General features: G+C 39.9%; 1 protein-coding gene across 2 annotated transcripts; it reads right to left on the reverse strand.

Annotated features, from left to right (window-relative positions):
• Positions 1 to 11,549: 11,549 nt before the first annotated feature.
• On the reverse strand, positions 11,550 to 18,091 carry LOC134619064 (uncharacterized). 2 transcript variants are annotated; one of them, XM_063464788.1, is made up of 8 exons: positions 17,991 to 18,091; positions 16,888 to 17,223; positions 14,714 to 15,061; positions 13,933 to 14,004; positions 13,387 to 13,512; positions 13,089 to 13,126; positions 12,854 to 13,012; positions 11,550 to 12,214 (listed from the first exon to the last, which is right to left on the reverse strand). In XM_063464788.1, the coding sequence occupies exons 1-8, from the start codon at positions 18,028 to 18,030 to the stop codon at positions 12,059 to 12,061; spliced, it is 1,275 nt and encodes a 424-aa protein (XP_063320858.1). In that variant the 5' UTR covers positions 18,031 to 18,091; the 3' UTR covers positions 11,550 to 12,058. The 2 variants fall into 2 exon arrangements, with proteins under 2 accessions (XP_063320858.1, XP_063320857.1); XM_063464787.1 differs by having other exon boundaries at positions 13,933 to 14,007.
• Between the last annotated feature and the right edge of the window lie 2,863 nt (positions 18,092 to 20,954).

A 20,954-nucleotide genomic window follows, 5' to 3' on the forward strand; every position in this document is an offset into this window, starting at 1 on the left:
ACATGTACAGTATAGTTGTATGGTAAGTTTCTTCCATGGAGAATTTGGTCAGACTGTCATGCTTTATGAGCATAAAACCATGTCTACATGACATACTCACTTCTGATTGGTTCCTAGTGGCAGATAACAGCAAAATCATACAAATGATACAAATTCACTTTAAGTATGGACTTCTATAAAATCTTCCATCTCTCAAACCCAGTGGATGGACGTACCTGTAGATGCTGTCCTCTCAGACTGCTCAGGGATTCCAGTGAAAGTTGATGAAGGTGCGGAGGCTGATGGGAGGACTGGTTAAAAAAAAATCACATAATGTCTTTAAGTTGGAGATATTGTGGCATGATTTACTTTCTGTACACACTACAGTGGTATTTTTCAACTAAACCATATAAATTTGTACTTAGAGACAGGAAACATCAGAAAGCTTTAAGTGAGACTTCAGTCTCTCAAACCCAGTGGATGGATGCACCTGTAGATGCTGTCCTCTCAGACTGCTCAGTGGTTACAGTGAAAGTTGATGGAGGTGTGGAGGCTGATGTGAGGACTGCTAAAGAATTTCAGTCATATGTTTTTTTTTCAGGTGTTTGAGGTGAACAACAGAAAACAACACATAACAACAATTTGACACATGAGCATCATGAAAAGACAAAAGGAAACCAAATGTTAGCAGCTGTCAGAGACAAATACAAATTTCCTTTAATTCTCCAGACTCATGAATGAATTGTATAAAAACTCACCTGCTGTGACAGTAATCTCAAACTCTCTGTATGGATCAGTACTAAAGGATCTGTCCAGGTAACATCTGTACCGTCCTGAGTCAGACTCCCTCAGCTGTTTAATGGTCACATACAGAATACTACTTCTATCAGATTCTTCTTCATATTCAGCGCTGTATCTGTCTCTCTGAGCTCTGGCACCCTGAGTCTCAATTAAAATGTCATCTCTTTTACATCTTTCTCTGCAGAAGTACTTCCTCCTTCCAGAGTCTGTAAAGTAACACCCGACTGTGAGAGAGCTTCCAGTTTCTTTATTGAAGTGTTTCAGCTGAGCAGGATCGTTTCCATCCAGCAGTGCTGTTAAAGAGACAAACAATCAATAGTTACTATCTGTGCTGAAGATGATGCAGTCTGATCACAATAACTCCAGTTTGATCCACAGTTACACTGGGAGCTGCCCAGTTCAACCAGTCAGTGACTGGAACAGTCAAAGACCTCCATCCTAAACCAGTATGTGAGTGTGAGTACTGCTGGAGGTCTGATTAACAAGAGCTGAGGAAATGAGAGCTGCCAGTGTTTCTGAGGGCGCCGTGTGGTCAGCTAGAATATTAGCTACCACAGCAGACTGTGCCTCAACATCACGGATGGTTAGTTCATAAAACAGCAATTTATTTGTGCTGCTGTGAAAACTCATTGACATGATACTCTTATATGATTTAGTGTTTGAGCTTGGTAAGAAAATTCTGCTGTTTCTATAACAGGAGGAGTGCTTTTGTAAATGGACTGGTTCTTATGTGGCACTTTTTTACTTTAAGCACTCAAAGTGCTTTAATACAACGTTTCTCATTCACACATTCACACCAGCTCCTTTTTCTATGATGCTTTCTATCTAACATTCACACACGTTCATACTCTGATGGAGCATCTTGTGGTTAGTGCCTTGCCAAAAGCTATGTGACATGCAGACTGGCATGATTGCACCACCAACCTCCTGATTAGTAGATGATCTGCTCCTGAGCCACAGCCACCCCATCATGAACCATAGAGGAGCTAACATCGAGCACAGTTTCATTCACATTTTAAACATAAGAATTTACTTTAGCTGAATTTTTCATGCGCTTCAGTTTTTGTTTTAATTACATTTATTTTACAACAAAGTCGGTGAATTAAATCGAATTTTTATAAAAGCAAAAATGTAACCACAACTGAATAATTCTTTTTACCTATCTTTTTCTAAAGGCTTGTCTAACAGGCACCTCTGCCTCCCATTTTACTTTTAAATACTCAAAGAATCACAAGTGAGCCCTCAGTGCTCTAATGACCAAGCTCTGCAGCAGACCACAAAGGTAGCAGAGGAGGACATAAAATTAGCAACCGCAACCAAAAACCTCCTGTGAGAGATACAGGAGGATAACCAGTCAAGAGCTGACCCAGAGATGCCCATGCATGTTCTACGTCTCTCAGTCAGTATTCTAAGATGAGCTGTGCCTGAGGCAGCACACAGATCCAAAAGTACAAGGACTAAATAGTAACTTATATCTCCACGTGTTAAAATATCATTTGAGACTCTAAGGAGAGCTGTTTCAGTGGAGTGCATCGGGTGAATTCAGGAATTAAATTTATTTAAAATGTTGTAAGTAAAACTTCTGTAAGTTGGTTGGTCACCACTTTTCTATATTTATTTTAAAATAAAAGGCAGTTTTGAAATTGGCCTAAAATTCTCAAGGAGGGAGGGGTCAATGTTGGGTTTTTATAAAAGAAGATGAATAATAGCCTGTTTAAAATATGTAGGGACACAGTCAAGGAATTATCAGTTAGCTAAAGACCAAATGGACCAAAGAACTTTTTGAGCAGCGAGGTTGGTAAAAAGTCAAGTGTGCAAAAGGATGGTTTCATTTTATCAAACCAAAACATTGAGAGGTTTTTAAGAGTTTGGTGCAAAGCTCTCTGAGGAGGAATATTTATTCTGATATTATGCGTCAAAGCAAGAAAGAAAGTTTTCACAGTCGTCGTTTGAGTGAATAGTTAGAGCAGGTGGTTAATAGTTAACAATGCTTCTGATTGTATATATAAAATAACTTTTTAATTCTCCTGGCTGTTTTGGATTAAATTTGAAAAATATGTAGTCCTCACATTTTTGACCATACATTAAAAAAGTATGAGAGATATGAACCTGAAGCTTGGTGGATTTCCACAAACATTCAACTTATGACACTGAGGTTTGAAACAGTGAATATTTTCATTTCTCCATGTCAGGATTTAGTACAGGGGGATCTTTGGTTTTAAAAGAGACGCTGTCTAAAACATAGAAGTAATGATTATTAGAAGAATACATCCTGATATTTACATTGTTGTTCAGGAAAGACGCATCGCCAGCCTTGAAAGCAGCTAAAAATGTATCTCTATCAGGTTAATTCTTAACCACATGAATACCCTTTAAAGGATAAGACACATGCAGTTTAATTTGATTTTATTTATTATTTTTTCAACTACTTATCACTGGACCTGTCCAAATTATTAGTGAAGACGATTTTACGAAACATAAAATATCACTTTTTTAAAAAAAAATCATCAGTTGTCTGTGAAAACTGAAATTTGTATTGCACAATTCCACAATTTTAACAGAAACTCACCTTCTGCAACAATCACTTCAAACTCTCTGTATGAAGATGTTGATGAAGATTTGCTCAAACCACATCTGTATCGTCCACTATCAGACTTGATTAGCTGTTTAATGCTCACATACAGAACTCTTGTAAGAGATTATTCTTCATAATCCATGCTGTACCTGTCACCATGAGCTCTGATATCATCTGACTGAATAAGAATCTTGTCTTTTTCACATTCTCCTCTGCAGAATAACTTTGTGACTCCAACATGAGGAAAGGAGCATGCAACAGTTAGTGAGCTTCCAGGTTCTTTGTAGAAGAGTTTCCTCTGAGATGGAGCATTGTTTCTATCCAGCAGTGCTGTTAAAAAGACAAATTATCAATATATACTATCTATGTGTGCCTCAGATGACAGTAAAAGTCTATTAACAATATTATGTTTTCTTATATAGAATTTATTTGTATAGAAAATAAATAAATTCCCTGCTCGTCCCAAGCTCGGGTCCTCTACCAGAGGCCTGGGAGCTTGAGGGTCCTGCAGTATCTTAGCTGTTCCTAGGACTGCGCTCTTCTGGACAGAGATCTCCGATGTTGTTCTTTGGATCTACTGGAGCCACTCGCCTAGTTTGGGAGTCACTGCACCTAGTGCTCCGATTACCACTGGGACCACTGTTACCTTCACCCTCCACATCTTAGTCGGAACTGAGGGGACCGAACTACCAGAAGGCAACATTGCAGACATAGAGGACAGCTACAAGTACCTGGGGATCCCGCAGGCAAATGGGAACCATGAAGAGGCCGCTAGGAAAGCTGCAACCACCTCAAGCAAGTCCTGAGGAGTCAGCTGACCGGTAAGAAAAAGATCCTACGCCCTGCCCGTGATCAGGTACCATGCTGGGATAATAAAAAGGACAAAGGAGGAGATAGAACCCACTGGCATCAAGACCACGAAGCTCCTGACCATGCATGTAGGGTTTCACCCCAAGTCCAGCACTCTGAGGCTGTACGCTAAGAGGATGGAAAGTGGTCACGAGGTCAGCACCACAGTCACAATCTATATATTGTCTCCTCCTTCACCCAGCAGAAGGTTACAATAAACTATTACCAATACTCCTCCATAAACCAGGCTGACAGGTGATATGGATCAGCTGGCATGGTTCTGGGTCTTTGACTCAGTTGTGTGCTGTTGGACTTTTAAGTTCATGTTGTGTATTTACTTGATGTTTGCTGTGTTTTCCTTCTCAATCTTTCCTCTGAGCTTAGTTTAGTTTCATGTCTGTTTCCATATTTAGTTGTTCTTTCACTTCCCTTATCACCTCTGTAAGTTTGCATCTCTTGTTGCATTGTACTATTTTCCCTGTTTCTCTGTTTCTAGTTAGATTCTTGTCATTTTCATTCTTGGACTTTGTTTTGGATTTATGTTGGGCCTTTGATCAGTCAAATTAATAGCTCACTTTTTTGTGTGTTCAGTATTTTAGATCCTCATTTCTCACACTCCACATCATCACAGGAACCGCTCTGTGACTTTGCTCTGTAGTGAACGCTGATGTTGCACTGTGTGTGGGTCAGTGAACATGTGGACACTCTGGATGTAGCCCTCATCTCCTTACACCAGATCGGTGAATTTATGCCCTCCTGATGTTTGTACCTGTGTCTAAATGTAGCTGTGTGTTTCAGCTGTGTGTTAAATGTTCCTGTGGTAATTCTTATGTTAGTCTTCCTTTGTGCCTGAAATTGTCTCCTGTCTTATTTTGTTTGCCTTATCAGATACTTCCTATATTGAGATTTGCAGTTCTGCAGTTTCCAGATTTTTGAAAAAAAAAAGAGTATGTGGGACTTAATAATATTTCATTAAGTCAATAAATAATGGATATACCAAAAAAAATCTGCTCAAAAGTCAGAAATACTGAAAATTTTATTCAAAACTCCAATAAAAAGTTGAAACTCACCTTCAGCAACAATAATTCCAAAATGTCTGAACTGGTATGAAGATTGATATTGTCCCAGACCACAGGTGTACAGTCCAGAGTCAGACGTGATGAGACTACTGATGCTTACAGACAAAATATATTTATATGCATATTGATATGTATATTCAGTGCTGTATCTGCCATGATGACCACTGTTGAGATGTGTTTCAATTAAAATATTTCCTCCTTCACATTTTTCTTTGCAGAAGATCTTCCACTTCTTAGAAGAAGGAAAGGAGCAGTCAATTGTGATGCTTTGTCCAGCGATTCGATAAAAATGCGTCTGTGCACTGGTGACCTTTGTGTGTCCATCCTGCAGAGCTGTTGGAAACATGAACCATTAATAGTGATTATTTGTACTTCCTATGAAGCTGCATTTTAACATTTACACACAGACACAGAGTCACACTGAGACTCCTTTCCAATAAATCGCTTTTTATTTTACTTATAATCAAATATAATTTTTTTTTGTTGTTATGCAGCTCATTCTCAGTGATGAGTTATTGTTTTGTCATGCATGCTGTGGGTTGTCAGGACAGATTTCTGGTGCTGTAGTGCAGCAGCTCCACCGTCCCACTAAGAGGAGGAGGTGGGCCTGCTCCTGTTTCTGTGGCAAAAACAGGATCAAAAAACTGGTCAGTGGCATCTGATTAGATTAGTAGCAGCACACAAATTACTAACTGACTTAGCCTGTCTATGGGAACTTCCATTGTATGTTAGCATTAAGCTAGTGGGATTAATGCTAACAATTTTTTACTCTTTTGTCTTGGTTACATGGCTAACCATGTATGGCTTTGTATCTTATTAATAAAAATATGAAGTGAATTCTGAATATAACTGAAGGCCGTTCAGGAAAAGCAGGAATAGAGGTGATCTGTGTCTGCTGAGCAGCCGCTGCAGTCTCGACTAACTGAAGACGAGCTGTGGAGAGATGTGCGTAAGTGAGTTTCAAAAACAAGGCAGGAGAAAATAAAGTGTGCATGAAAAATTCCAAATGAAAGAGGCTCGATTTTCCAAAAACTCTTAAATGAAAGAAACAAAACTAGATGAGCCTTGAAGTGTGATGTTCAAATTTCAAATATTGGTCAAAAATCTGAAGTTCTTAGCAGATAAATGAATATAATAGTTGATATAATAATCGATATCATTCACTGATGCAGGAGAGGCTGTCTTCAGAAGTTTCTGTCTCTTTTCATCATTCTGTGAGTACGATGAAAACCATTTGAGAGCTGTGTCAGAGATACCAGCCCAATTCCATAATTTGTCAAAAAGAAACTTATGATCAAAAGGGTCAAAGGTCACAGATTTGTCTGCTAGGCATTCAACACACTTTGTTGAAGGGTGCTCTGAAATGCCTGGAAATGTACCAGAGCAGATCCCCTATGTAATCCCACCTCCGACCCATCTGTCACTCCTATCGTATACCTCACCACCGTCTCTCTGCACCAGCCTCACATACTTCCTCATGCAGCACCACAGCTCCTCTCTCAGCAGCCAATCATCTGCTTTCTCTGATCCATAAAGACTCAGTGAAGCTCCTTCTGACCTTCTCTGAACTTCTCCATCAACACTCTCAAAGCAAACATCACATATGTGGAGCTCTTTCTCAGCATGAAGCCACACAGCTGCTCACTGATCATCACCTCTCTGCTTAATCCAGCTTCATGATCACAAATATTAAAAGCTGAGGACACAGGGTGACGTTTCTGTTTCACTATTTACTTTTCATTTCTGTCTTTTCCAGAGCTACATCGAGTTCTGTTACGGGTCTTTCATTCAACTCGTCAAACTGCAGAGAGATAAAAAACATTTTACTGTCCTTTAATCTACTAGAATTCGCACACACTTTTTAACTTCTGCAATTTTTCTTTATTTTCTGCTCTAAGAGGCTGAACAGGAAGAAGTTTGCACTATTGTACTGTATCACATCCACATTTTACTGACTGTCCAGTTTATTCTGAGGAAGTAACAAACACTTGTAATGAGCTGTGTTTGAAATGATGGTTTCACATGTGATCAAGTCCTAAAGCCAAAGTGAGCAGCTGACATGTCCATGAATGTGCTCACTGTGATGGTTTCTTCTGTCCATACTGGCCACAAACAGATCCATGAAATCATGAATAAAAGCAGTTTGAATGGAAGAAGCGTCCATGAAAGTGACTCATAGCTGACTCTGATCATCATGTTTAACAATAGAAAGAAACATGTTGGAAGAATGAGAGTGACAGAAAGAAAAAGTGAATGTACTCACAAAGGAAGAAGAAGCAGATCAGAGTGTGATGGACTTTCATGATGAGGCTCTGATGGTTTACTGCTGCCTCTCTTCTTCTTCACTGGAAACCAGGAACTTGTGACGCCTCACTTCTCTAACTGAAGGAGTCCCTCCTCCAAACAGCACAGCACCTCTACACTCCTCCCTCTGCATCCGTCTGTGAGTCTGCTGCAGGGCCTCAGGCTTCCTCCTTATATTTATAGTATTATGTGCAAAGTGCTGCAGGAAACACAATGATGACACTTGACTCTGTTAAATTCAGCACAGTGACCAAAACCTCCAACAATGATCATCGTTCATCATGAAATCATTTCTCTTACTGTATCTGAAGATAATGAGCTGTACAGCACACACCTCTACACTCCTCATTTGTCTGAAACAGTTGCAACAGTTCAACTTCCTGTTAAAACAAATTTAACCAGTCTGAGTTTAACATGCGCCTGAAGAAGGAAACAAACATGAATGTTGCATCACAGCAGTGCGTGAACATTTGATAGCTTTTCTTTTATTGGACATTTTTTCAGATTGACATCTCATATGAAACAATAAACACCTCCAAGTCAGGTTTTGTTGGGTTCTCTTTAACAAACAAACAATCAGGTCAATATGAGTTCTTCACCTGTGTTACATTTCTTTCAGCAGCAGTATTCAAACCTGGATGCTGCTGAAGCAGTCAGATTAAGCAGTAATGTATCCATCCCCACTCTCATAGTTTCAACATCTACTGGGCCATAATGGTTTTTTTTAAACTGGGATTAACTCCGTCTCCTGTTTTGGTGTCTCATCATCTCTTCCTGTTATGATAATAAAATAATTCAGTCACCATATGCTAACAAAGCATCTAAAACCAAAGTTTTAAGGGGATTATTACATATTTAATAAATAACAGATTGGAGAAAAACAAAATATTAATGAACTATTTCATAGCATAAGAGATAAAAAGTCATTGTAACTACAGGGGTCGAACAAAGAATGGCCACGCATCAGACTGATGTCTTCAGAAATTTATTTCTCTCTCTCTCTCTCTCTTATTGTCTTCAGACACCGTGAAAACTGAAGAAACACAAAGTTTACAACATAAATGTTTTTGAGCTTATCAGTCTCTCATGTCAGTGTCCATAAACAGTCTTGAGCAAGCAGAACAGAAAAAATGCAAAATAATGGACATCACTGAAAATGTCCTCTTATTACCAGTGTAGAACATGTATGCAACATTATATAAACAACATACATGAAACCATACGTGTGCGCCTCTTGGACCACATGCAGAATAACGTTGAGGCTGTAGATGCATCTGTATCCATGCTAGCTCTACAATGCCATGGTTGTGCTCTGAGCCAAACTCTGGTCATGTGATCATTACAAACTCTACTTCATACAAACTTTACATATTTAACAAACCCATACTTTGTAATCACATATTTTAGACATGTTTTTTAATCAGTGTTACACTTTTATCATCTTATCCAATAAATAAAACAAATAATAAAACAATAAAACAAACATCAGTGCTGCGTTTGTTGTTTTACTTAAAGCTAACAAACACATAGAGACGACGGGCCTATCAGACGTGTTGGCGAGACATTTTTTGGCAGTGACAACGAGGCCAGCAACGCTGAAGTAAAATCAGCAGACAAACAAAAACAAACAAACATAAAAATGAAAAATCACCATCGGCCCACTGGGTAAATGCCCAATGGCCAGTCCAGCTATGCAGTCAGCTGGTAACAGATGTCTCCGAAAACATTAGAGCACTTTTGCAAATATGTGATGTCTTGATGAATCGAGCAGATATTTGAAGTTTACACAGTACCATTCTCGCATGAAAATATCTTCAAAGTTTATTTTGTGACCCAGAAAGAGTAATATTTCAAACTCCGCCACTCTGTGTTCCTCCGCCACTGCCTCGTTTGAGTTCTGGACGAAATGCATTCTGGGATATTGCATTTCGTCATTTCGAGCTGATTGGAGACCAAAACAGCCAATCAGATTTTTTTGCATCCAAGTCTGTGATTGGCTGGTTTTGTGGCACAAATATAACGGTGTACAGAAAGAGTTGAGCGCGCACGGGCAGAAATGTTGAGAGCGCGAGCAACACATTGCGAGCGAGCACAAATGCAAAACCTGAGCGAGAGGGGCTGCTATTGTGTGTGTGTGTGTGTGTGTGTGTGGATAATAGCAAACACTCAAATACAGTTTTTGCACGCAGCAATGAATTTTGTTTACTCAAATTTAGCTTTTCTTCGCTCAAAATAAATTTCTCCTCAAAATGCAACACTTGCACCTGCACATTTTTTTTATGTGCGCTCAGAATAGTGGCACAAAAATGACGCCATACTTGGGAGCTATTTGCCTCAATTTGACGACGGAAACTCGTTCCAAGCACAGAATCTGAAAAATGACCTGAAATCGTTTATTAGGAATCATGAGGGACAAAGAACGGCCCCCTGTAACCATGGTTACAGTTACTTCCTCTCATGTCAGTGTATGTGCACAGATAACGTGTTTATACCTGACATCAAACCCCAAGCATGCATGATTTAATGTGTAGTGTACGGCCTGTAGAAACACACATGGTCTGAATAACTTTGTCATAACAATGAATTTGTTTTTAGCTCCATGAGAAAATGGAGGTGTGTGAGTACGTGCCTCAGTGTGTCAGAGGTCGATAAACATTTTGGAAGCACAGAGAGCTGCTGATCCACCAAATCCGAGAGTGAGCATCAGCTCCTCCTCATCCTCACCTGCTCCTCCTGTTTTCCTCTTTTTCTTATATCCACCAGAACAGCTGGCTCTGCAAACAGCTGGCTCTGCAAACAGCTGGCTCTGCAAACAGCTGGCTCTGCAAACAGCTGGCTCTGCAAACAGCTGCTGGAGTCCGGTGAGTTGTTGAATGAGCTTTTTCTGACCAATCAGTACTGACAGCTTACAGGTGCTGATTAGGAGCTAACACCTGATCCCCACTAACAACTTTCCGCTGAGACTTTCAGCACTGAGTAATTCTGATCAACTGTGGTCGTTTCTTTCATTAAGTATCTGTAGAGTCGGTTTGTTTGCTCTCATTACTGGGACTTTACTCTTCACCAGTGTTTGATTTATTTAACTAGAAACTGTAATAAAACTGTAATAAAACATTATACAGTATTAGTTTTAAACACTGCAATGCAGAAGCAAAATAAGGAACTTACTAAAGCAGGCCTGGGTTTCTTTTCCTTTTTTATTCTTTGTTCTTTCTCTTTTTTCTTGAAATTACCTTTTCTTAGTTTAAACATTTGATATATTTTCTGTGTTCTGTTGTGAATGAAATATTTGCAGATTGTTAAATTAATTTTTTGGTTCAATTTTTACACAACTTTGAACCTTTCTTGGAACTGGGGTTATTAACTGCCCTAAAATTAACGAGTATGAATTAATTTAAACAGCGAGAAACTAATAAAATGAAATGAAAATGATCAATGGCTGAATCAAAGCAGATTCATCCAGCTTCCTGCTGCTCCCGTCCCAAAGCCTCTCACAGTAACCTTTCATTAGCAAACTGACAGAACAACCCCTGAAATACCTGTGAAGCCTCTGGTTATCAACACAGGCTCTCACAGCCTGCGTCTGCGTCACACGATGAAGGTCTTTGCTGAGGGAGTCGATTCTGTCCCACAGATGCTCATACAGCGCTCTGCTGTCCTTATCTGTCCTACTGTCCTTCTCTCAGCTACTACTAATCAGACTGAAAACATGACAGTGGTGACATTAATCACCACATATGTAAATGTTTCCAAGGGTAATTTCAGTTAACAGCACAGGTCATACTGAGGCAGTGAAGAACACATCTTATGCAAACTTACTGACTTCCTGTATTTGCTGCTGCCTGAAACAGATGTTTGCAATCTCACACTATTTATAAAATAGGAAAATTTTATAAATGCAAAACAAATACCATGAGTTGAACATTTATTTGACAGATACTCTGCAAAGAAATTTAAAATAAATAAAAAATACATTATCTTTAAAGAACATTAGCATGAAACGTAATAGTGAACATGGCTGTTAAGCAAAGATGCTCCCACAACAAATCATTATTATGACCTCATGTGAATGCACAGATAACACTCTCCACTTTAAAAAAAACAATCAGCATTTATTACTAAAATTATTAAACAGTTATTAGCTTTAGCTCAGTAAAATGTACAGTCTGTACTCTTAACGGTTTACTTCTGGCTAAGTGTAAAGAATGACGAACTCATTTAGGGATGAGACTGTAAAGCATGAACGTGTAAAATATGAAACTTCAGCCTAGTTTTAGTTTGGTTACTTCAGCCAACAGCAGAATTTCTTCCCATCGTTAAAGCTTGTGTATCAGAAAGTCAAAGCTCTCCCTGTATTTAACTGTTTTCCTCAAACTGTCACATCGTTGAATTAAAAAATTCTCACATTTTGTGAGAGAACGACTTCATTTTGAACACTGCAGCAGAAAATATGCCATCAGCAGAATAGAAGCTAGTCTGTAGTAGAATACAGTGGATTTTCCAGAGACGGGCTCGAGTCAGAGCCTGCGTCTCCCTGAGGCTCAGGGGAGGTGCTGCTGGGAGAGTCCACGTCTGGTTTTGAACTATTCAGCTCAGTTTTTGTGAGTTTGCTCGAGTCGTCTTCAGCCTGAAAAACAAAAACAAAAAACAGAGATTTTATTGTTTTTACTGGAATTTTGTTTTTATTAATATGTTCATGCTGTTTCCTGAAGCTAGCCTGTTAAACCCCAGGGGTCTTTCTCAGGTTCCTGCTTGGAAACAACACACCCAAAATGAATAGAGTATTTCTCTGCAATTACAAACTGTGTGTGGTATTAAAATAAACACTTGTGAGGCTTCATCAGAGGTGTAAATATTACAGCAGATGTTATTGTGTCAAAGTGTTTGAGTCTGGAAAAATAAGACGATTTTTTTTTCCTCGCCCAATTTTTTTTAGTTTTATAACAACTTTTAAAATTTTCTGGAGTGCACACTAAACCAGGAATCAACATGAACATGATCTGTGCAAAGACTGATGCTGTAGTGAAACAGAGCAAAGTTACAGAGGGTTTAGTGAAGACAAAGCAGAGGGCTTCTGCGATTTGGCAAACTGTGAGTTGGTTTTGGCTCAAGAGGCGAGATCAGCACGAGTTGATGCAGCTAAATGTGACACATCACAACAGACAGTAGAAGTCGACAATATGAACAACACAAAGGAAAAATGTCCCAGATACAAAGCCTTTCCCAGATTACAGTTTTGGTTTGTTCTGTGCAGCGTTGTCCTTACGCTGTGCTCAGGCGTGGCTGCAGTGATCATGCTGTAGTCATCGGTGGTTTCAGGCGTGTTGTTGTATTTGGCCAAAGCATAAACTGAACTGATTTCCACAGGAGCGGCTCCTTTCTGTCCGCCCTCGTCTCTGATTTCCTCATACACGGCGTTGTTGGTCTGCAGGAGAAGAAAAAACATTTCTTCAAATCCTGTAACATCAAACTCTGATGATGTCAGAGTTCGTGGCGCTCACCTCTGTGACGGCAGCGTACTCTGTTTCCACAGGAGGATCTGAAAAACACATCAGTGAGTTTGAACCAGTGCAGGTGAGGAGAGAGGACAGGTGTGTGTGAGTGTGCTGAAAACAACAGGAAGTCAGGTGATGCAGTTAAACATGGCGGCCTGTTACAGCGGCTGCAGTGGCTGTTACACACAACTCAAGACATCTTAGATACACACTGCCTGTGTGTGTGTTTGTCTCTGTGTGTGTCTGTCTGTGTGCTCGTTCATGTGTGTGTGTCTGTGCATGTGTGTGTTTCCTGTTGCCTCACTCTTTGGTTTTGCAGATCGTTTCTTGCAGAATATCAGCACAGACACTGATAACAGGATGATGATGATGATGATGATGATGATGATGATGACGACAGCCACAGTCAGACCCACAGACGGCAAATCATCTGCAGCAGATTCAGAAGACGTTTGTTTACACTCACACCTCCTGATACAGCCTGTAATCAATATTTTCTCTGTCATGTTAGTAATTTACTAACATGACAGAGAAACTCTGTTCAAGAGTTTAGTATTTCTCATATTTACCTGTATGAACCTAAATTCAGACTCAGGGTAAGTTGGAGAGCTGGTTTTGCATTACTGTGTTAAACAGTCTCATTCTCCAGTTAAAACCATACGTGTTTGAACAACAGCACATCTTTATCTAAGTTTATATCTGTAGACCACAGCAGTGGATTTTAAATCAAACCATCAACATTTGAGTACAGCTTTTATTAAATGTTTTAAATTAACTAAATTCTTTGATATAAATTCCACAGTGGTCGTGTACAGAGGAGGATCTTTAAAAACTGTGGACACAATTATACCTTCAGATGTTTTCTCAGGCTGCTCCGTGGTTACACTCGAGGTGAGTGAAGGTGAGAAGGCTGATTGGACGACTGCTGAAAGGTCAGAGAGTGAAGTTTGGTTTAGATGTGGTTCTTATTTAAAAGCAGAGATCTGAGAAAAAGCTGCCAGCTCACATACTCAGAGTCAAACATGACTGTGTGTCAAAGTGTGTCTCTCACTGCGAGTAAGGATGTTTGTAACATCACATCTTTGACATCACAGTAGGCAGGTATCATTGTTCGACATGCTGGGTGTATTTTAACTACCCTAATATTCTTCCTTACTATAGCCAAACATTAATATGCGTCCAAACCAGTGCATGAAAGCAAGAAACAAACACAAAAATCCCTCAGAGTGGACACAGACTGCTGTCTTCAAACGTTGTGACCTTTCCCATCTCCTGATGTTGTAGCACTTTAACAAAAAGGACACATCAGTCCTCCTGCAGCCAGTTTGGAAATTACCAAAGTCAAAGAACACCTCTTTCTTAAAGGTGAGACACCAGCAGCGTCTGATAGATCTGCAGTATCTGACATCTGGGATAAAAGTGTAAAGAAAAATTCTGAAATTCAGATTTTAAAATAGCTTCAAGTTTTGATTCTGCTCCAGAAAAACTGTCAAATTAAATTTTAGTTCCAGAAAAAGTGCAAATCATTAGCTACAGTATGGCTGTAAGATAATATGTCTGGTTATCTGAAACAGCAGCAGCTATCAATGATTAAATTAGCAACATTAAAAACATTTTCAGGGAAAACTCACCATCTGTGACGCTGAGCACAAAGTCTCTGAATGAACCATGAACAGGAGATCGATTCAGAGAACATCTGTACCGTCCTGAGTCAGACTCATTCAGCTGTGAGATTGTCACATACAGAATTTCTCCTCCTCTATATGTCTCCTCTGAAGGTCCTCTAAATCCAATTCTGTATCTGTCTTTGAAATCATCTTCATCATCTGTTTGAAGAAGAACCTCGTCCTCTCCACATTCTCCCCTGCAGAAGAACTTTTGTCCTCCAGAGGGTTTAAAGTAACACCCGACTGTGAGAGAGCTTCCAGTTTGTTTATTGAAGTGTTTCAGCTGAGCAGGATTGTTTCCATCCAGCAGTGCTGTTAAAGTGACAAACAATCAATAGTTACTATCTGTGCTGAAGATGATGCAGTCTGATCACTGTAACTCCAGTTTGACCCACAGTAACACTGGGAGCTGCCCAGTTCAACCAGTCTGTGGCTGGAACAGTGAGTTCAACAGTGATTGAAGTGAATTCTTCAGATTCAGTGCGACCTCCTCGTGCCATCATCATAACATCATCATAAACAGTGGACACATACAGACACTCTGCTAGTGTCACTCTGGAGGTTTTACAGTGTTTACTGTACAAAGCAGGATTTAATCTTGTCCACGTAACTTCAGGGTTAATCATGTTTTTAATATGAAGCTGGTTCACTTGTTACCCGTTTACATCACCGTGCTAATATATATGCTTAGCTAATCTGCTCCAGAGCAGGTTATGTTCCAGATCACAGATCACCAGCAAACCACAACCTACTGTCCAATCAGATCTCTGGAAAACCCCGAGACCTCTGACAGCAGATAGTGGTGTTTAATGTCTTTGCTTTCCCTGTTGATGCCTGAAGAAATATTAACTCTTAAATACAAATTTATTCCCTGATTCTTTTTTTCTATTGCAGTTTTATCGTTTTATAATTAAAAGTATCTGATCCTAAAACAAGCAGCTGTTTGTTGACCTCACATCAGATTTGCACACAGTCACAACTCTAACAAGAGGTGCATTTAAAAGAATAAAAACTAAAACCTTCCTTTTAAACATGAATTTAATGAAATGCTGATTATAATCCATCAGATTCTGTGTTTTAATGAGCTGAGACATTGATTACTTACACAGATGGCTTCAAAAACCTAAACTTTATTAATCCAGTAGCTCGTTCACAGTCTTACTGAACACAGCATTCATGCTGTATTATTAACACTAAGCTACAGATTACTTTAGTCTGTATTGCTGTATGTGTTTAACCTCTTTATAGTTTTATCTTTCTTTGTAAAAACAGCTGCTCTGATGTCAGCACGTCTCCATGTTTCTGATTGGTCGGATGTTGCTCCCGCCTCTTTCATGTGAACACACTGGCAATGAATGGGTTAACTTAGCGAGCTGGTAAAAAGCTTCATGCTAAATGTTGATGTCAGGTTCAGTGAGACACACAGGACTGTGGTTTAGGAAACTCAGACTTTAACCCTGAACGCTTCAGTTCCTGTGCAGGTGATCAGAGGAAATCCAATCAAAAACCCAACATCATTACTGAAACCATGAACCAGGACTCACTGTGGTTACAGAGCAGAGCCTCAAATTTAATCCAGTAACATGAGAATAATGTGATGTTAAAAACCCCTCAGTGAACACTGTGCAATAAAAATATGGATCAAACAGATAAATTCTAATTTACACACAAACCTTTGATTTTCATTTTCAAACTCAAACTGAACACAGTTTAGTTCATGCTCATGAAGTCCAGCTCAACCACAGAAAGCAGATCAGCTGATCACTTAGACGATACCTCATATATCATATTAGCTAATCTCACATAGAGCGTGTTATTGTCTCCTGCCCACAACCCTCCACCACAGCTTCTGATGAAATAAATGTGTCTGTCTGCAGCACGATTCACTCACATCATCCTGACATGATGGAGATTAAGACACGAATGTTCTTTTCTATAGTTATATACATAACTATCGTTAAAAAAACACAATGTGGTAAAGAGAAGTTTTGTTCAGAGTCAGTGACTGATTAAAAGATTAAGTAAAATAAAAAAAAACTTCAGAGTTTCCGAAGTTTCACAAAACTTTTCTTCAGACTTTCAGAGACAAAAGACAAAACAGAGAAATCCACATTTCCACAGTTTAAACTGAAACTCACCTTCAGCAACAACAACTTCAAACTGTTTGTATGAAACTGATGATGGAGATTCACCTGCAGCACAGCTGTACTGTCCAGCATCAGACATGATCAGCTGTGTGATGCTCACAGACAAATGAGGAGCATATTCTACAGATGTATGTTCAATGCTGTATCTGTGAGTTTGATGCTTCTCATCTGTTGTATTAATAAGAACGTTTCCTCCTTTACATTCTGCTCTGCAGAACATTTTCCATGTTACAGCAGGAAAGAAGAATTCAGCTGTAAGATTTCCTCCAACGACTCCAAAGGAAATGTTTTTGTTGATGTTGACTTCAGGGTTTCCATCCTGCAGAGCTGTTGGAAACATGAACCATCAATAGTTACTGTTTGTACTTCCTGTAAGAAGCTGCAGCCTGATCACAGCATCCACACACAGACACACTGAGACTAAAGTCTGAATGTGAAACACTGAGAGCTCAGAGTTTAAACATCAGCTTCTGTTTCACTTTTCTCTCCTCATTGGTCAGAACAAAGATCCACATTCAGTCCTGTTAGAGTTCTGTCACTAAACTGTTTGTGATCAAGAGGAAACTAAAAGTTTAACATTCCTGAGTTATTCACACTTTGGTTTTAGACGATGACTCACAGTTTTATATTTGGCTGCAGGATGTGAGGCAGTTTATTCTGTTTCATCTGAGTTATCAGGAACAAAATGTTTGCAGGCAGATTTTCTTAGTTTAGTCAAATTAAAGTTCAGCTAAGTGGATGAACTCTGAAGGCAGCAGGCTGAGTTTGTTCCCTTTATTTTACTGACTGTCCAGTTTATTCTGAGGAAGTAACAAACACTTGTAATGAGCTGTGTTTGAAATAATGGTTTCACATGTGATCAAGTCCTAAAGCCAAAGTGAGCAGCTGACATGTCCATGAATGTGCTCACTGTGATGGTTTCTTCTGTCCATACTGGCCACAAACAGATCCATGAAATCATGAATAAAAGCAGTTTGAATGGAAGAAGCGTCCATGAAAGTGACTCATAGCTGACTCTGATCATCATGTTTAACAATAGAAAGAAACATGTTGGAAGAATGAGAGTGACAGAAAGAAAAAGTGAATGTACTCACAGAGGAAGAAGAAGCAGATCAGAGTGTGATGGACTTTCATGATGAGGCTCTGATGGTTTACTGCTGCCTCTCTTCTTCTTCACTGGAAACCAGGAACTTGTGACGCCTCACTTCTCTAACTGAAGGAGTCCCTCCTCCAAACAGCACAGCACCTCTACACTCCTCCCTCTGCATCCGTCTGTGAGTCTGCTGCAGGGCTTCCTGCTCATTCATGCACCTCTTTACATTTACATTTATCTCTGAAACCAGAATTCACATCACTCATTTAAAATGAGATGATGTGTCCAGCTGATTCTTCCACCTCAGCTAAAATTCATTTAGTCTTCTTCTAATATTAAAACTCTTAAATGATAATAAGTGCCATTGTTATATGTACATATTGTTCTTGAGACTTCACAGTATTTCAGTATCTGCTGACTCTGAGGTTGTAAATCTGTCCGACCTTCATTAAAGATCTGAGCTTTTCTGTAAGATCTTTTGAATCTTGTGTTCATATTTTTATTAGATAATTCCTTATTTAATTAACTTAGTTTCATTTTGACTGGACATAATAATGAAACTTAAATATTACATCACAACTAACATGACATCCAGCACAAAGACCCAGGATAGAGGATCATTCTTGCCTGTTTTAAAAAGTTGCATTAAGGCTGTTTTTGTCTATAACAGCTGCAACAGCTCGACTTCCTGTTAATGCTATCTCACTGAGTCTGAGGTCAGCTCGTGGCAGGAAAGGAAGTTGAACGTCAACACTGACCAAGTTTGACAAATTTATTGCTCAACAGCACTGAGGGAACAGTTAATATCTTTCCTTTTACTGCGCTGTTTTTAGATGGAGAATCATTTTATTCTCACAAAGAACAAAGAGGAAACATCTTCACTGACCATGAACTGCTGAGACTTTGAAGACATTAAATTTTAGATTTTCAGGTTTCTTTGGTAAATATGAAGTTTAGTGTGTGCAGAGTTGCTGTGGTTGTTCTTGTTAATGAATTTCTTTGAATAAAAATCTTTTTACAGTATTAGTTTTAAACAGTGGACTGATACTCATTGCAGAAGCAAATAGAGGAGGTTCATATTGCTAAAGTTAAAAATAAGTGGAGCTGAGTGCTCGTACGTCACACCGTGTAAGGGTGTGACGTCTATGATGGATGTGCAGTCCAAAAGAAAATCTCTATTTTGTTTGTTTTCATGACTGACTCTGAAGTTGTGACACACAGGAAGATTTTTTTGCAGTCATTTCAATACTTAGAATTTAGCAAAGGGGAAATTTGTACGAGGACAAAAATGGTCAGGTTTCCTGCTCAGTGGGTCAGAGTTACTGTGGTGCCACTCCTGAGCTGGGGCCAGGGCTCGAGAACGAGCCACCAGCACTTGGCCACATGAGCCAAAAGTCCACTTGGACAAATTCACCTCAGACTAGGTGAGTTTGTGTTGTGATCTAAAAGTAGTTATAAAACTTACTAAAGTTCAGCAGATACTGAAATACTTACTAAAGACTATACTTATTTAATGGTGTTTTATTTTTGTTTTGAAGTGTAACATGATGACAGTGCAATGTGGTTGGTTAAATAAGAATGTGTTAGGTGGGTCCGATGCAGTGCTGGAGCCGAATCGTGACACACCATGAGCAGAAGGCCTAGTTGTTAGAGAACGGCTAATTCAGCTCCCCTCAGAAGATAATGCTAAAGTTGCAGTGACTGTGGAAAATATGACTGACCATGATATCACCCTCTGTGGCCGCACTACACTGGGATGGCTGCACAATGTTGATGCCAACTACATGCACCAGGTAAAATGTATGGAGGGTGAGCTTTCTAAAACATCAGAGAGTGCTTCCTCACCCACAGTGCAGTCCAGTCAGACAACACAAACTGAGCCCTGGGACCCACCAGTGGATTTGCGCCATCTGACAAGTGACCAACAGTAGCAGGTAAAACAGATGCTGAGGGAGGAATGCAATGTTTTTGCGAAAGATGACTGGGACATGGGATGCATGACAGATCTGTACCTGGAGATACTAGCTAAAAGCTAAAAGACAATGTGCCTGTGCAAAAGACATATATGCAATCCCCAGACACCTTTATCAGGAAGTTAAAGCACACATACAGGACTTACTCAATCAGGACTGGATCCAAAAGTCTTGTTCTTCATATTCTTCACCTGTGGTATGTGTCAGGAAGAAAGATGGTGGCCTTCGCTTGTGCGTAGACTGTAGGCTCCTGAATGCGAAGACACTGCCCGACAGACATCCCATCCCGAGAATACAAGAGATCCTGGAAAACCTCGGGGGCAACTCCTTGTTCACAGTATTGGACCAGGGAAAGGCTTATCACCAGGGTTTCATGAGTGAGAACAGCAGACCCTGTACCGCATTTATAACAACATGGGGACTCTATGAGTGGGTGAGGGTCCCATTCAGCCTTACTAATGCCCCAGCAGCACTCCAGCGCTACATGGAGGGATGCCTGGGAGACCTCAGGGATGACGTGTGTGTCCCATATTTGTATGATGTACTCGTCTTTAGCTCAAGCTTCGAACAACACATCCAAAATGTGAGGAGAGTGCTACTGTCAACGCACTGCCAGAGGGATGCATTGTCTCAGAACCAATTCAGCCTTTTGCAGTAAATGGCCTGTATTTGTATAGCGCTTTACTAGTCCCTAAGGACCCCAAAGCGCTTTACACATTCAGTCATCCACCCATTCACACACTGGTGATGGCAAGCTAGATTGTAGCCACAGCTGCCCTGGGGCGCACTGACAGAGGCGAGGCTGCCGGACACTGGCGCCACCGGGCCCTCTGACCACCACCAGTAGGCAACAGGTGAAGTGTCTTGCCCAAGGACACAACGACCAAGACTGTCAGAGCCAGGGCTTGAACCGACAACCTTCCGATTACAAAACGAACTGTCAACTCTTGAGCCAAAATCGCCCCACAGTAGACAGCATCTGAGGTGCCCAG

The sequence above is a fragment of the Pelmatolapia mariae genome, linkage group LG20, assembly GCF_036321145.2.
Source record: "Pelmatolapia mariae isolate MD_Pm_ZW linkage group LG20, Pm_UMD_F_2, whole genome shotgun sequence".
NCBI classification, from domain to species: Eukaryota; Metazoa; Chordata; class Actinopteri; order Cichliformes; family Cichlidae; genus Pelmatolapia; species Pelmatolapia mariae.

What these genes read in the sequence shown, in the direction of transcription:
- LOC134619064 (XM_063464787.1), bottom strand. Translation starts at nt 18,030, where the DNA reads ATGAAAGTCCATCACACTCTGATCTGCTTCTTCTTCCTCT. An exon ending in TGTGCTCAGCGTCACAGATG is followed by an intron (nt 14,008 to 14,713) that starts GTGAGTTTTCCC and finishes CTGACCTTTCAG; the next exon opens with CAGTCGTCCAATCAGCCTTC. An exon ending in GCCTGAGAAAACATCTGAAG is followed by an intron (nt 13,513 to 13,932) that starts GTATAATTGTGT and finishes AATCTGCTGCAG; the next exon opens with ATGATTTGCCGTCTGTGGGT.